The sequence below is a fragment of the Pyrgilauda ruficollis genome, unplaced genomic scaffold (genome assembly GCF_017590135.1).
Source record: "Pyrgilauda ruficollis isolate IOZ18807 unplaced genomic scaffold, ASM1759013v1 scaffold48, whole genome shotgun sequence".
NCBI lineage: Eukaryota > Metazoa > Chordata > Aves > Passeriformes > Passeridae > Pyrgilauda > Pyrgilauda ruficollis.
In genome coordinates, this window is record NW_024526377.1 from 8,885,509 (window position 1) to 8,902,909 (window position 17,401).

General features: G+C 41.9%; 1 protein-coding gene across 3 annotated transcripts in view; it reads left to right on the plus strand.

The window, feature by feature from the left end:
* Positions 1-5,031: 5,031 nt before the first annotated feature.
* The window catches only part of DENND3 (DENN domain containing 3), a 30,868-nt gene continuing 18,498 nt past the window's right edge, over positions 5,032-17,401 (plus strand). The window contains exons 1-4 of one of the 3 annotated variants that reach the window (XM_041479406.1): positions 5,032-5,179; positions 11,010-11,283; positions 11,843-11,958; positions 12,475-12,614. In XM_041479406.1, coding sequence (XP_041335340.1) covers positions 5,096-5,179; positions 11,010-11,283; positions 11,843-11,958; positions 12,475-12,614 — 614 coding nt within the window. In that variant the 5' untranslated portion in view covers positions 5,032-5,095. Of the gene's footprint in view, positions 5,180-11,009; positions 11,284-11,842; positions 11,959-12,474; positions 12,615-17,401 lie in introns of those variants that run through there. The other 2 variants (XM_041479407.1, XM_041479408.1) reach the window with 2 other exon arrangements.

Here is a 17,401-nt window from a genome sequence, read left to right on the forward strand (position 1 = left end):
GTTAATAGGTGCAGTTAATAGGTCTGAACTGTCCTCCTTCCCCTCTGACATGTCTGTGCTCAGCCTGGTGACCTCTTACAGAATGACTTTGAGGCCAAAGTCATTGCACTCAGTTGGACAACACCTGCAACAATAAAGAATTCTCATAGTAGGTTTTTGTAGCATTATTAAGAATGACAATAAGTCTCTGAGGCACTGAGAAAGGAATTTTAAGTCTGTGCAGAGCCCTAATTTGAAAATCCTGATTTGATTTGCATAGTCAGTAGTTGCTTGGTTGCTAATTTTAGTGTAAATTTAGAAAGTGAACTGTCCTGAATGAAAGAAATGTTAGGTCTGTCAGTAAAGATCTTTCACTGCAGATTCCCAGAAGTCTCCTGCTTCATTATTCTGGAAGAAGGAATATAAAATGAGAAATGCTAACATTAGAGAGAATACGTCAACCTGACTCCCTGAGTTTTGTTCAAAATAAATCCCTCGCCCTATGAATGACCTTAATGATAAAAACTGTGTTCAGAGATAAGGAGTTTAAAATCTTGAGAGGTGGTGTTTTTAAATGGACTTCCAGATTGCAAAGAGTTGTCTGATACGTATTAGAGCAGCACAGGTCAAGCTGTGTGTCCTGTCTTCTCTTTGGCTAAAACACACAGTTCTTACTGGACAGAATAAAGATTTCTTATTTATGCAGTCGTGGTTAGCATAGACACAGAAATCAGAATTGTGGAATAGTCTGGGTTGAAAGTGACCTTTAAAGGTCACCAAGTGCAATCCCCCTGCAATGATCACGGATATCTTCAACCAGATCAGGTTGCTCAGAGCCCTGTTCAGCCTGACCTGAATGTTTCCATGGCTGGGGCACCCATCACCTCTCTGGACAATGTACCTTCCTGTGAGCCAGGCAGTGGAAGGCAGCAGTGGTCTGAGTTTCAGTTCTCACCTACAGGTACTGCTGCGCCTTAAATGGTGACAGCACAAACCAGACAAGCCAAGTAAAAAAGAAAGAAGATGCAAATAAAATTGTTAATAGGTGCAGAGATCTCTGAACTGTCCTCCTTCCCCTCAGACATGCCTATGCTCAACCTGGTGACCTCTTACAGAATGATTTTGATCTTAAATCATATGGGCTTGATCATAAGCCCAAGAAAAGGATTTAACCATAATAAACCTGCAGAACATGAGTGATGGCTGTATTCAGTTTCAAAATGAAAATTCCTGCAGACCTTACACCCATCATGGTGAAACTCTGCATGATGAACAAGCCCTCAGTTAGTCACTGTGTAGTTTTCAGCACTTTCTGGAGAGGGGCACAAGCATGAGTGAAAATCAGACTTTTCTGTGTTGGTTTTCTGCAGTTCTCTTGTCTTATTTATCTGTTGTGTTTGGGGGTGGAGGGGGGGTGGGTGTGTGGACTCTTTCTTTAGTCTTCCAGTTTTGACCAACACATCTGTAAAATCCCTTGACAAATTCAGCTTCAGCTGTGCCTTTGGCTTTCCTGATCCCATCTCTACACATCTGGACAGTATCCCTATATTCTTCCCAGGATACCTGTCTCTGGTTCTACTGCTTGTGCATTTCCTTCTTACACCTCAGGTGGACCAGGAGGTCCTCACTGACCCATGCCATTCTCCTGCCATCCTCGCTTCATTTCTTACACATGGGAATTAAATGCTCTTGCACTCAAAGAATTTTGTCCTCAGAGAGCTGCCAGCTCTTTTCAGCTCCTTGAGAGCAGTTTCCCAGGGGGTGCCACTCACTAATTCTTTACAGAGCTGAAAATTTGCTCTGTGAAATTCATAGTCCAGACTCCTCATCTGTCCCACATCTCTCAGGACTGAGGTGTCTACAACTCAACAAGTCACTCAGCTATTTTATAAGCAAGATCACATCGAAGAAACACAGCTTGTGAAATTATTTTCTCCCCTTAACAGTCTGGCTAAAACAGAAACACTGTATTTGGAAGGTAAATTACATTCTATGCCAAGAGAATCTTTAATTATTCAGATATGGCCCTGTAGGTCTGATAAAGCCTTTCCCATGTTGAAGACATATCAAGAACTGCAGGTTTTTTCTGCATTCAGCAGCCAGTACCAGCTCAGAGAGTTAATAAACAAACATTTACTGTATTTGTGATCTTACAAAAAGAAAACACATATTAAAAGCTGGCATTTCTTCCTCAGTTGACAATTTTTCTTAGGAAGAAAATTACTCAGCTACATTAATCTCTTTTAGCACAGAGGAATCCTTCTCTATGTGAATGATTCTGTCTCTTACCAGTGACCCCATATAGCAGGTTTCCTGCTTCCAGGGTTCTGGATATTTTGCCAGATTAACATTAGCACCTTTCATCTTGGAGCTCTGTTTTGATAATAACCTCACCATATCTTTGCTTTGAGTGCTACATTAATTATGAACAAGAATCATCCTGTATTTATCATTGCAGATAGCAGAAAAATCAGAAGACGATCGTGATACAGATTAATTAACTATGGGTGACCTGAATTGCTTAATAGCCTTGGTTCATTTGTAATTTTTTTATAATATGGTCAAATGCTTGGTCATAGTCATAGATCAAGCAATGTAAGATGTAGGATTGTCATGCTGGAAGTAATAACCCTAAGAAAACTGTATCATGTTGCAGTGGATAACTAATTAAACACTACACCCTTTGTGAATGATTCATGTATCTGTCTGTCTCTGTTTTAATTAGGTGGAGATATCAGTCAGAAACAGCAATGTGATTTACCACTAAGCATTCAACAATAATACAGCTTTGGTGTTCCTAATTCAAAAATAATACTGGAAAATTTTGAAATTTTTGAGAAAAGATACACAGAAGTTTTAAAAATATGAATTGTATAATCATTTAGAAATAGAGATTAATAATCTTGAACTTTGCAGAGAGAAGACTTTTCATAGCAAAACGTCTGTTCAAACAACAGCCAATGTAACATGATCCAGTGACAAAGAGCTAAGCTAAAAAGTGAAAGTAAAAATGAGATGCTGAACATTTAAAAGGGAGTGTTAACAATTCCTATGGCATGGCCTCAGCCAGAAGTTACAGCATTAATACAAGATTTACTCTGATTTTGTGACCTGGGACACAGGCTAAACAGGAATCCCTTATGACCTCAAAGTTCATGAATATAAATCTTTGAGCCTTGGATCTTCTTCTACCACTTTGGAGAAGTGATCCCTGAAACTTCCAGGTTTTCAAGAATTTTCTTCTTTTAGTCACTGCTATATGAACAGTTTCCTATATTCTGGATGTGTGTCTTCTCCAAAATTTGAGACAACCAGAGGCCATCAATCCCGAGCTTTAACACCACAAAAATTCAGATAATAAAACCCCCATGAAATAATAAAATCGCCTCGTTCTTTACACTTTTTGAGGAAACCTGATTTGACCCCTGAACTGACAAAAAGTTCATTAAATCCTGGAACCATTTAGACGGGGAATGTTTTTGTATTTAAAATACCGGAACACTAGTCCACAAAAAAATGTTTGTGGTTGTGATGAAACTTTATCTCGTACCTCCAGTTTCAGAGAAACCGATCTCTGGTTTCGGGTACTTTATGCTCCGGTCCCGGAGGAATTACATTCTCTCAGTGTAGATCTGCACAGAGCCAATACATACGGAGTGACTCACGGTGTATTTAGATTAAGCAGCTCAAGAAGAAACCTCGGAGTTCCCTGTGCTGTGCCCCTGCTGCTCCAGAGGGGAAACACGGCACTGCCTGCACCAGCTCTGTGCTTAGAGCCCGTGGAAACTGTGACCCGTGGTAGTGTAAAGAGACAACTCCCGTGTAGTGGCAGTGATAGAGTCCTGACGAAGTGACAGAGTCCTGCTGAGTCACCTGCAGCAAACAGCAGGGAATGGCTGTGCTTCACAAGGAGGCAGACCATGACATCACCCACATCTGACAGGGCGACAGGCAGCCCTGAGGCACCTCAACCCCTGTTGGCCAACAGCCCCACGAGGAAAACAGCCCGTGGAGAAAAATTAACTCGACCTTGAGTCGGGAAGTGTCTTTCCCAGGGGCTGCCCCGGTGAGACAGTGAAACGAGGTGAGGAAAGAATCACGGAGTGGTTTGGGTTGGAAGAGAACTTAAAGATCATCCAGTTGCAAGTCCCTGCCATGGGCAGGGAGAAGCTTCCACTAGGCCAGCCTGCTCAGAACCCCATCCAGCCTGGTCTTGAACAGTGCTAAGGGAGCAACAACTGGGGACTCCTCTTGTTTGAGTTAGGTCCTCACCTTGTTGGTTAAAACAAGCAATATTATAGTCCTTGGTTATATCAACGTGGAAGTCATGTGGCTGTAAACCACAAACCCCATCACTAGTTTTTAATGGGACCAGTGGTATTTCAGCCCCTCAGCTGTGCACCCTCATTCCCTCAGCCTTCAGCCCAGAGCCCCTCAACCCCTCAGCTCTCACTCCCTCAACCCTGAGCCCCTCAGCCCAGAATCCTCCAGCACTTCATCCTTCCCACTCTCAATTCCCAGCCCCTCATCTCCCACCTCTTATCTTCCATCCCTCAATCCTGAGCCCTCAACACTTCAAACTGGAGCACCTCAGCTCCCAGCCCCTCATCTCCCACCTCTTATCTTCCATCCCTCAATCCTGAGCCCTCAACACTTCAAACTGGAGCACCTCAGCTCCCAGCCCCTCATCTCCCACCTCTTATCTTCCATCCCTCAATCCTGAGCCCTCAACACTTCAAACTGGAGCACCTCAGCTCCCAGCCCCTCATCTCCCACCTCTTATCTTCCATCCCTCAATCCTGAGCCCTCAACACTTCAAACTGGAGCACCTCAGCTCCCAGCCCTCCGCACCCGCAGCGACCTCACCCCAAAGCCGCGCCCGGCCCACCGCACGCTCTACCGTTCTGATTGGCCATAGCTCCTTAGAGTGACAGGGGAACAGCCAATCAAAGTGCGCAGAGTAGCGACGGCCGGGGAGGGTTCCCGCGTGCGGCGCGGGCGCTCCTCCCCACCCCGCGGGGCGGGACCGGGCGGCGCTGAGGGCGGGAAGGCGCCGCTGTCCCGAGGGAAGGAGCCGCTGCCCGCGGGGAAGGAGCCGCCCTGTCCCGGCTGTGCCATGGAGGACGTGCTGCCCTCGGGCCTGCTGGAGATCTGTCTGCTGGTCGGTGCGCCCACAGAGCGGGTGCGGGCGCTGCTCCAGGTGAGCGGGGTTCGGGCGGGCGGTGCCAGTGCGTGGGGCTGGGTTTGTCAGCGCGTGGAGCTGAAATATCCCAAGAGAAAGTTGTTTTGACAGGCGAGCGTCAGCAAAACAGCGAGAATTTGGTAGCGGTGTCAGGTAGCTGCACTTTTCCAAAGGTCTGAGTTTAGATGGAGAACTCAGTGTAGGTTTCTATAAGCAGGGACAGCAAAACGCTTAACGATGCGTTCTTTGCTGGGTGTTACTGCACGACCTGTCTTCCGCTGGAGAGAAAAGTAAAGAATAAAGCCTGGTAGCTCGTATCCTCAGGAAAACACGAGATCTAAATCCCCGTGAGCTCAAGTGCTCTGAGTTTGGCGTAACCTGAACCACTTGGACACGGCAGGAGCTGGTGGGTCGCTTACTGCTTTGAATATGTGGTTTAGAATTTGTTTATAATTTTCACACGTGGGCTCACAATGACAGCCCTCTCCTCCTGGTTCTGCTCGGTTCAAGTGTGCTGATGGGTTTGTTCCATACCTATGAGCTAAGAGCAGTGGTGCCAGCACGTGCAAAAAAAAAAAAAAAAAAAAAAAAAGGCCAGACAGCTTCCAGGGCTCTCAGTTGCTCTGCTTGAACTTGAATTTGATTGCGCTCTAATAGCATTAGATAAAGAAGTCTTTGTTGGGCTTGTTGCTTGTTCACTCGTTCAGGAGACTGCTTTTGCTGATGTCAGCTTCTTAAGTGATAACAGCCAAGGAGACGTTCACATTCCAGGATCTCACTCATGTGTACCTTCAGAATGGGAAAATAGTTCCTAAATGTCAGCACCAGACTTTTGAAATCAGTGTGTACATGGTGTTTTATTAGGAGCGTGAGAAGTGAACCCAAAGGAAAGGGAATTTCTTATTCATTCCAGTTGCTTAGTTCTCACTGCTTTCTGAAAAAAACGCCTGTGGAACAACAAGTAAGAAATCAGCTGCAGAAAGCAGAAGCCATTCTGATATTCCAATCCCACTGCAGGTTCTGAGTTATTTCTTTGCTCAAGATGCAAAAAGGTATCAGAAAAGAAAGTGGTCCCTTCTTTTGTCAATATGAACTTCAGTAAAGTCCGTGCAAGCTGTTGCATCACGGGGATTTCAGTCACTGTCTTAGGGAAAGCTTACAGATTTACTCCACTTCCTTTTCCTCCTGCAGCACTATCTACATAGAGTGGAGAGTGGAATATGTTTTTATGGCTAATTTTAGTGATTGTAGAAAGAAAAGACTTTACTGAGAGAAGATGACGTTCCAAATGAAAGTAGTGGATCTCTGCTGATATTTACAGATTAAACAGCGGGTAAAAATCCTGATAGTGCTTCAAATCGTGGTCTTCACAGTGTGTTGGTGCATTCTTAACTGTACTTACACATGGAGTGAGAAAGCAAATGAAGTTAATGGGACAATGATATAACCCACTCCCAAAGTGAGAAAAGTTTTCTGTGACTGACCTGTTCTCAATGGGGACTCCAGGAAAAAAAAAAAAAAAAAAAAAGTCGTTTTCCACTGAAGCTCCTTAAACAGAAGTTTCTGGGCTGTCATCCATTGCTTATCCTTATTGCCAAGAAAATTGTCACTCTGAGATTTCAATTTGAAAAGATCAATGGCTGCTATTTTCAGCTAGATATTTATTTCTTAGCACTGGAAGTGTGTATTTCGTAAGAAAGAAATGTACTGAAGTAATGTTTCTTTTCCCTAAGTTATCTACAGCTATAAAGCTGGCTTTTGGCAAGCGTGTGCAAGCTGTCTGTGACGTGTCTCAGATCTTCAACAGGTTCCATCAGTGGGTTCTGTATCTGCCCACCACAGTCAGTGGTAGGGAGCTGTCTCATGCTCTCTGGCCCTGCTGATGCAGACAGTTTTTCAGCAAAACAATTTTTCCTGCTTCTGTAATGCCTCCCTGGCTGTCAAGGTGCCTGAAAGAAATGAGGTGTGATCAGATTGGGCATCAGTCAGCAGTGCGTGCTTGTTGCAGTGAAAAGCAACTGGAAAAGCCCTAGAAATGAATCCATGGGAATCAACAAAGCCAAGTGCAAGGTGCTGCCCCTGAATCAAGGCAGTCGCTACTATTGGTACAGACTGGGTGATGCAGGGAGCCCTGCCAAGGACTTGGGAGTGCTGGTGGATGAGAGGTTGGACATGTCCTGGCTGTGTGCACTTTCAGCCCAGAAAGCCAAACAAGCCCAGATCCTGGGCTGCATCCAGAGCAGTGTAGGCAGCAGGAATGGGGGGAGATTCAACCCCTCTGCTGTACCTGGAGTGCTCTGGGGTCCTAAGCACAGGAAAGACATGGAGCTCCTGGGATTGGGTCCAGAGGAGGGCCACAAAGATTATTAGAGGAGCATTTCTCATGTGAGGAAAGGCTGACAGTTGAGGCTCTTTGGCCTGGAGAAGAAAAGGCCCTGGGATCACCTTATTGTGGACTTTCAGTACCTGAAAGGTCTCCAAGAGAGCTGGAGAGGGGCTTCCGACAAGAGCATGGAGTGGTGGAACGGGGGGAACAGGCTTCAACTGACAGAGGGCAGGGTTAGATTAGATATTAGGGAGAGTTTTACTGTGAGGGTGGTGAGGCACTGGCACAGGTTGCTCGGGGAAGCTGTGGATGCACCATCCCTGAAAGTGTTCAAGGTCAAATTGGGTGGGGCTTTGGGTAGTGGAAGATGCCCTGCCCATGGCAGAAGGATTCAAATGGGATCATAATTTAAGGTCCCTCTCAACCCAAGCTGTTGTGTGATTGTCTGATAAGTAACTGTGTAATGGCCTCCATCATCAGGACTGTGGTTCACAGACAAAGGGAAGGGATTATTACTATTATTGTTATTACTCAAAACCCTTGAGTTCACATCTGGAATACTGTCCCACATTTGGGTATCTTTATACTGCAGAGCTGCTGGCAAACAAGAGTGAGACCAGAAGAATCTGTGCTGGGGGCTGGGCCATAAGGGAGGAAGAATCTCCTTCCCAAGGGACTTCCGAAACTTGGCTGAATGAAACCCAATGCAACCAGACCTAATGTCAACCTTATCATTAGTTTGAGCAAAGTGTTGCACAAGAGTCTGCAGAGATCATCCTACAATTGTTTGGGTTGGAAAGGGACCTTAAAGATCACCCTGTTCTAATGCCCCTGCTGTGGGGCAGGAACACCTTCCACTAAACCAGCTAGCTCAGAGCTCCATCCAGCCTGGCTTTGGACACTTCTAGAGATGGAGCATCCACAGCTTCTCTGGGCAACCTGTTCCAGTGCCTCACTACCCTCACAATAAATAATTTCTTCCTAATATTTAATCTAAACCTGCCCTCTGTTGGTTTAAAACCATTCATTTTTGTCCTATTGCTACAACCTAATTGTCCTGCCCAATCTAATTTTTCTGAGGCTTCGTACTTTCCCTGCCTAATTATTTGTTAAAGAAACCAGTTCTTTCATGACATTCAAAGTGAAATTAACTTCTTCAATGACGGGAAGAGGAGAATGAGGTCAAGGAAACACCAGATAGCTGAAGTCATGCTCTGATTTGTGGTTTCAACACACTACTGTTTGTGTCTAAATAGTGCAGTCATTGTAAAAATCTGTCTCGGATCAGTGTCCTTTACAGCAGTGCTGTTACAGGAACATCAAATGGGGATGGAGTAAACTCCCCCACTGCTGTTTGCAAGAAGCTATGTGTGATGCAAGGAGATTCGGTAGCAAGAAGCTGCAAAAGGGAAGTGTTTCAAAGTGAAGAAGTAACAGTAGCAGCAGAAAAGATAAAATGTTCAAAGAATAGCAGAAACAAGTGAATATTGTTCTGTTGCTGCCTATTCACTATCCCTGAACTCAAGGAGTAAAAATGTGACTTTGGCCAAGACATTAATATGAGCTGACTCAAATGGAGGAGACTGAGTCAGTGGGTCAGTGACAGTGCTGACAATGCTGTTCTGTAGGGAAAAATGGTGTTTAATGTCTCTGTAGTAGTTCAAGACATCAAGGATCTGCCATTTCAGGAGCTGTTAGGCTGTGAGGCCATTAAACTGCTGGCTGCCATCCAGCACTTCGGAGCACAGAGGTGCCTCAGTGTAAGTCAGGGATTGCCCTGTCAAAGCAGCTCTGTGTGAAAACCTCAGCAGGGCAAATCTGCCAAGTTGAAAATGCTGCTGTTGGAGTACTGTCTGTGTTTTTCTTGCATAACAGCCTCAGGGTTGAGCCTTAATTCTTGATTTCCTCCTGAAATGTTTAGTTGCATGTTAGTTTGAGGATGATCATGGTGAGTTTATCTGTGTTTCCAGTTTCTTCACTGCCTTTGTCAGCTGCCAGCTAAGGAAATGGCACTTGAAGTTCTTAGCATGTGAGGATGTGGCACTCAGTACCCCAATTCATGATGTGCTTTTTAAAGTCTTTGCTATCTTTTGACTATCCCACTGGATACTTACCTGAACTTTTCTTTTCCACTCCAATTTACTTCTAGTTCAGGCTCTTTGTTCATTAAAAGTTCATTTTTCACTTCTTATTTTTAGTAAAGTAGTTTCTTTAGAATATCCTATTATAAATACAGTTTAGTTTATGGAATTTAAGAGACCTTAACTGACATGTCATGAAGCATTCCTTCACATTTTTCCTATGATGCTCAAATGTGGGAAAGAAAACTATTAGTGGACATATCTGCTGGGATGTAAGAGCTGAGACTTCTGTCTCAAAACCTGGACAGTGGAACACAGGCAACAGAGCTTTCTATGTTGTACCTATTTAAAAAAAAATAAGGAAATGATGGGTGAGGCCAGCACTGGTTCTCAAGGAGCATCTTGCATCATATCTGGTGATAAAAGCAGCATGTATGCTTCACCTCCTCTGACTTTGAAGATGTTTGTAAAAAGTTAAAAACAAAACAACTTTTTACCACGGTGGGGCTCGCCTTTCCTGTTTCCAAATATCCGTTGGTTAAACAAAGCTTTTACTTGTTTTTTTAACCTTGCAGGAAGAATTAAAATTACAGTGAAGTAATTAGAAATGCAGCTACTTGGCTCAACTGTATGGTCAAGAATACAAAAAGTGCTCCCCAGTATGAGGAAATCTCTCTGATCACTTCCCCCACAGCTTGTCATTGCAGGGCAGTGAGGGCTTTCAGACCAGTCATACTTTGCAAAAAATGTTGTAATTTCATACTTGCTCTTGGGGTGCCTGTTCCACTGAGTCATCAGTATATGGAGAGATTCTCATGGCTTCACTGTCTTAAAGTTGTATTTATTGTAATGTTGTAACTATGATTGTAGTTTTTAATTGTGCTTTGTTAATTGCCTTCTGTAGTTAAACATTGTCTTGTGAAAGTCTGTGTTTGTGTTGTTTAGGGTTTTTTTTGTTTTTTTTTTTGGTGCACGTTATTTATTCTGAATTGAAAGGAAGCTTTTCCTGAAGTCAAACAAAGACTTATCTAAGAGGCTCAGCTGTTTCTGTTTCTTTTCATTTATTTATTGTCCATGGTTTTTTTTTGTTGCCAGTGTTTATTTTAAATATAGTTTAAGTATGTCTTAACACTGAAAAGGAGGAAATATGGTATTTGATATCTGCTACTTTCTTTTGCCAAAGGCATAATACTGATATGGGACATTTTGAATGATGAAGGATTCCTTCCCTGCTAAAAATGCCCATTTTCCTTGCATTAACATGTATAAAACAAAAACTTAAAAGGAAAAATCAATTATTTAGGAAGCAGAAAAGTATATTTGAAACCCACCATTTTAGGGGTAGAAGAAAACCATGGTTAAAAATTATGACAAAAACCCCACATATCAGGATGAGTGTCATACTAGAGTTTGTTTTGTTTGTTGGTTTTTTTTTCTATAGGGCACTCAAAGAAAACTCAGAAATCTTCCTCCCCTTGATCCAGAAGTTCTTTCTGTATTTGTGCCTCCATTTATCAGCAGAGATGATGTTCAGATGATTCATGCTGGTAGTAACTTGAATAAAAGCAAACGCCGCTCCTTCCGAAAGAAAAAAGAGAGACCCAAGGTTGAAAATGTCAAGAGCCTCAACGGGCAGCAGAGAGCACCTGACACAGAAGATGTGGCAGTTCCAAAGGACATTGATCTTATTGCTGTGCCACAGCTCTGCTTCCCAGGTACAGGAGGGTTCACGCTTCTTCTTGAGAACTGTAAATACTAATGTAAATATTTCTTGACCCATAGATCAGCCCTTGTTTTTTAGCCCTTGTTGATAAATCTTGGTTTGAGTGAAGTGCAGATATGCACGCACTTGAAAAATTATTTTTGATCCCAAGATGGCTGAGTACTCTCTCACTTTTTATTTGGTGTTTTGATGTACTTGAAGCAGTGAATATTTCCTCCACGTTTAATTGAAGAAATTTTAATATGTGTGTCATTATTGCAGACCTTTTTAATATCTTGGGAAAAAAAGTGATTTAAACCCATTTCTTGTATTTGACGCATATCTTGTCTCTGAAAATGCAGAATAATTTCATTTTCGCTTCTTCAGTAATGTGCAGCTTACAGCCTCTTACAGCCTTTAGTTCAAGTGGACTGTATATTTCATTTTAATCCCTTAAAATGAAACGTTTCTCTTGAAATGAAGTGGTAGTGTGCAGTATTTGTCATGAATTGTCTTTCACACAACTGTAGTTAAATATATAATTAAAAATATGGTTGCTGCCTTAATTTCAGGAGGACTTTATGTATCTTCTGAATTAAAAGAGGACCACATCCATTTCCTGGTTTTTACTGATGTCTGTGGTAACAGAACATATGGTGTTGTTGCACAGTACTACCAGTCTATGCAAGTATGTTATTTTACTCATTCTTCTGTTGAAACATTAAAATATATAAAAGCAAAACCTTTTGAAAATAATGTGGGATTTAATTTATCAAATTAGTTAACAGTTAGTTATCAAATTAGTTTTTATGTTAGGAGGAGAACAGGACAAATCATACTTTTATATTGCCATTTTAAGTGAAGTACTTTGGAACACACTACATTAGGAAAAACTGTTATGGATTTCATTTTGGAGATTTGGATATTTAGGAGCAGCATCCCTTGGATGGTTTTTTTTTGGTAGAGATTTTTCTTTCCAAACAATGAAAGATGTTCTTTCTAAATACATTTTGTGCTGAAATTCTTTTTAATACATGCTAAGTCTTGTAGGCTGACATTTTTCTGAAGACCTAAAGGGAGATAGACATCAAAATCCCTTTGAAATATAGAGGGAATTGGATATCACATCTCTAAGGTTCTCAAGAAAATATCAGCCATAATTTGATGATTAACATAAAGTCATTAATGTGCAGTTTTCTTGCAGGATGGCTCCAGCTCCTCGAATGGGCAGGGCCCTTGGGAATCCACACAGACTGGGAAGGTGCCTGTCTGTTTTGTACCCTGTGCTGTTTGTGTTATATCCAGATACCCTTATTTTAGTGCCCTCAAGGATTGTCTCTCATGGTAAGATTTGCTCCCTTGTGTGTTTCTGCTGGAAGTGATTGCAGCTTTTTAATACCTGAATTTGCTTTATGTGGTCAGGAGAGCTGTGTGGTGCCAAAGCAGCGGCTAGTTTTATGTTAAGGTTTTGTGGGAGAGAAAAGAAGAAATGCTATGTCAGTGTTGCCCATACAGTAAGTGCAAATACCAAGGGTATTAGCTATGATGTTGTCTTCATTTTCTTTGGGGGTTTTTGCTAATGTGTAGGAAATTGATATTTTACAGACATTATTGGCTTTTTCTGGAGTGGTTTTTTCCACTGTTATGAAAATCGCTTTCAAAGCACAAAAAGCTTTTTATAATGCACCAAATAAATGTCATAAGAATGTGAATATATGTATTAATAAGCAGTTAATGACACATTAGGGAAATAATCCAAGTCACTTGAGGAAGTAGAGTGGTTACTTGGATGCTGTAGAACTAAGAGAAATTCTTAGGATACACTGGTTAGAAACAGTCAAATACTCTGCAGTGTAGATGATGTAAAAGGTAAGTGAACATGGATCTATCATGTTATTAAGTAACTTCTCTTATTTTGAGGTTACTTTATTGTTAAGTTGTTAAGATCTATTTGCATCTGTTTTGGAATAAAACCTTCTCACATCTGCCTGGGTACATTGGCCATTGCTCTGTGTCTTCATTTGCAGACCTGTTGCCCAAAGGTAGAAGAGATTTTCTTCACTAAATTTCAGTTAAGCTTTCTCAAGTCAAATCTGAACCCAGTTGCAGGTATTTGCTTCTTGTACATGAATTGAAAGATGTTGGGGTTTTAGGTTGGAGCTTGAGTGTTCCCCTGTGTTCTGCTGGTGCTCATATCCCAAGCAGAGGAGCAAGGGTGCACTCCCTGGGTGCCAGCTGAGGTACATCCCCAGCCTCTAACCTGGCTCCAGACCAAAAGAAACCTGAGCAATAATTTCCCCAGCCCATGCACCTCTGCTTCCCTCTGCTGTGGATTTGGATCTTCTTGAAGCACTGACTGGCTTTCCCTAGGTTGCATGAAGAGAGCACTGGAGGAGCAAAGCAGTGCCTTCCTCCTGGGCATTTTAGGCATTGACTGAAAAAGGCTGTGAGATCAGAAATTAGTCACTCTGGCAGCCCTTTTAAGGGCATGTACCTCTGCTCTGTCATTTTTAAAGCATTAGTGAAGGGGTTTAATGTGGACAAGGCACTTCAACATAATGGAAACAGGGTGTGCACAGGTCAGTGTGAAATCAAAATAAATGTTCAGTGAAATAAAAAGGAAATGTTTGTTTTCCTTTCTCCTTTCCTGCCCAGATCACTCTCCCCCTCCCTTTATATTCAAGTGAATTACATCAGCTCTTGGTATTGCAGGAACTGATTCACTACTGCCTTTTATAAGCCTCAAATCTCAAGTTGCTGCTAATCTGCATGTGGAACTCTTCCAGCTGTGACTACAGCTGTGGCTACTGTTTCCATTCAGCTTTTATAGCGGGATTCCTGCTGCTTTTCTACTGTGAGCTCAGCCTGTGAGAGGGCTCACCTCACACCAGCTTTCCACCGGGTGGGAAATGGATTCAGCTAGACAGTTACAGAACCCATCAGTGGTTTATGCAGAGTATTCATAAGTGAGTAATTTCTTCTCTGAAGTGAGACATCTCTGAGCTGGGATAAGCAGTCAATTAACAAATGGATTTTAAAAGAGCCCACTCAGGGAGAAGTGGGAAAATCTTCAGGACAGCCATGGAAAATTCCAGATATTATAAATGTGTTTCCAGTTCTTGTATCTGTTTAGAGGAGACAGTAACCAGATGGAATTAACCCCCTAGATCTGCTTCTGCCTCTGGGTGGGTATTTTAAACTTAATAACTATTTAAACCTTATAATTAAACACCTCTGCCTTGATCACATATAGTAGGGTTTGGCACCTATTTAAAGCATTCATGTCCACATTGGCTTTTCTCTTTTGAGTCTGTACTGGTTTCTGAGAGGAGCTCATTTGATCAGTACTGTACAATCTGAGCTTAAAGTGATTTGTAAATATGTGAATAATTATAGGGAAGTTCAACAGGACAATAACCCTCCATGTTAGTCTTGTGTGTTGTCTTGGTCTTTTAACTGGGGAATTTTTCACACAGCTGCACAGCTCTTCCCCTTTTTGCTGTTGCATCTGTGAGACAGGAGTGTGTGTAACTGGAGGCGGGGTGAATGCCAGTGACACAGCTGAATTTGGTGTTGGCATTTCCCACGGTGCTGGAAACTCAACTGATTAGGTTTCCATTAAATTTTATTCTAGTTTGGGTGGTTGGTTTTTTTTTTGGTTTGGGTTTTTGTGGGTTTTTTTTAATTTCCTTTTTCTTGATAGTATTTAATGGCTCATTTCAGAATGTCTGCCCTTCTGGTTTTGGTGCCTTGGGTTTCTTTTTTTAGAAAAAGTGTTTCACTGTGCCAGAGTACACTAGGGTGGAGGGAAGGGAAGGGAAGGGGTGGAGAGGTACCAGTTTTCCTTATTTTGGTTGTACTACTGAAATGTTTCCATGTGGCATGAAACAGCTGCTGGGGTGTGTGGCTGTTCTGAATGCAACATAAACAATTGCAGCCAAGACCTCTATGAGATATTTTGAGTGAAGTGCCCTGTACAGCTGCAGATGTTCTGACTTTTTGGGACATTACAAAGCACTGACATTGTGTTTCTGTAAACCAGAAAGGGAGATACTGTGTGTCATCAGGTGACCAATGGGTTAATAATCTAATTAAGTGTTTTTGTTGCTTGAATGTACTCAGGTAGCAGTGCCTCTTATACTTAACAAATAATAACACCTTCAACAGCACACTTGTATCCTTGGTATGCTGCAGAGCTGTTTTGCAGGATGCTTGAACTGATTAATCATTCTGCAGTCAGGAGTTCTGAAAGCGCTTGCTGGTGGACCTCAAACCACCTATTTCTAGCGTGTAGCCCTTTCATTGTGATACCTAGTGCAAGAATGCTGTTGCTCCTGAAGATCTGAAGTTTGAAGTAGCATCTAAAGGGGTTCTGCTTCCATTCAGGATCATTTTTTGCAGCAAAAGGTTTCTTTTTCCTCCAGAATTCTGTGCATAGATTATTTTCTTCAATACCTAAGTGCACAGAATTTGAGGTGGTACTTGTTTTCAGTCAGAACAATCATCAAAAGTATATATTTTTTAACATAACTATTCCTAGATAAAATCCAGGTCCCTAAACTTTTTCAAGTGTCAGAGTAGAAATCACAGCTGAAAATTAAACCAAGCTGAGATGCACAGGCAACATCAAGATGTAAATCCATGCAGGTACTTTGAACTGCAAGGGAATCTGCAAGCTGTCATCATAGTAATGAAGGTCTTTGTATTCTATGCCATTAATTTTGTAACTAATTTGCATATTGCTAGCACTCAGTGCTTCCAAATCCAGAACATTTTGTGTGAGGTGTGTCTGTCTTTCTCCACAGCAAGCAGATGTGCACCTAAATGGTTTCACAGCATGGTGGCTGTTGGATTATTCTACATTTTTTGAAAAGATTTGGTTTAACTTGAGAGGTTTTGGCACTTTGCACATGTAGTATTACCTCAATCTGTTATACTGCATGAAAAGTGAAATACTCCTGGCAGTAATCTCCTGGATGAACTCCTGTCTTGGATGGATGAATAAGCTCCATTCAAACAGTAAATCTTCCAGCCTGTGTATTCGTCCTTTCAGCTGCCTTGAGAAAAGGTGGGAGTGTGCAAATAACTCCCAGCACTGAGGCAGTACAAAGGGCCTATTCTGAGCTGCTCTTGCTTTCTGAAACACCTGTGTGTGGACAGTTAATAGCAGTAATGAAAGCTTCATAAACTCCTTAGCTCTCCACTTGAGTGTTTCAGAGATTGCTTCATTTATTTCTGCAGACGTTTGCAGTGCAGAGCTGTCAGCTGCTGTTAGGCTGCATTAATGGGCACCACGTCCTGAATGGGGAGCTCTGACTGTCCTCTCTGTACATCTGCTGCTTTCTCTGTCACATTGTGTCTGTGGTGACATTTACTGTCTTGATAAGAGCTTTTTGTCTCAAAGGAAAGAGAAAAAAGGAAGATGTGCTTACTCTGTTTGGGCAAATCTGAGGCATCACTAAGTGTGACAGAGTGTTTGTTTAAATGGTTGATTCAACTGTCTGATTTTCTTTGATAATTCTTAAATTCCCCTTTCTCTGCACCCCTGAAGAGCTGATGGACTTTATTGAATATTTATTTAACAGCCCAGGGCTTTCTTATATAGGAAAATAGTGAATTTAAATATTTCATTTGAAAGGCCAGTAATATATGACAGAATATTTTTTTGGTTTTTTTTCTGGAATCTAAATGCTGTACACAAATATGGTGTCCTGGATCCTTATATATCTCTTAACCTATTCAGTTGCTTCCTTCCTGAAGAGCAAGTGTTCTTCTGCAGGAAACCAGTAAAGCTGCAAACTGAAGTAAAACCTCCAGGGAGAAGACAACCATATTCAGTTCCTAGTTTCTCTATATATAGATTTGTAGGCCTAGATTTCTGATTTTGTAAATATTTGGGGTTTTGGCTATAAACATGCAAGTGAGTCTTCTATTGAACAAAACACCCTTTGTGACCACAAATACCTAACTTGGTAATTGTTACATTTCAGAAATGCTGTGGGAGTTACTAGTTTTCAGTCTTGATTGTGTGTATGTTTAAATGTTCCAGAATTTATTTGGTGTATAATATAAACCATGTGACCTTTTTTAGGGTAATACAGTTTAAAACCAGAAACATTTAGCAGGTTTGC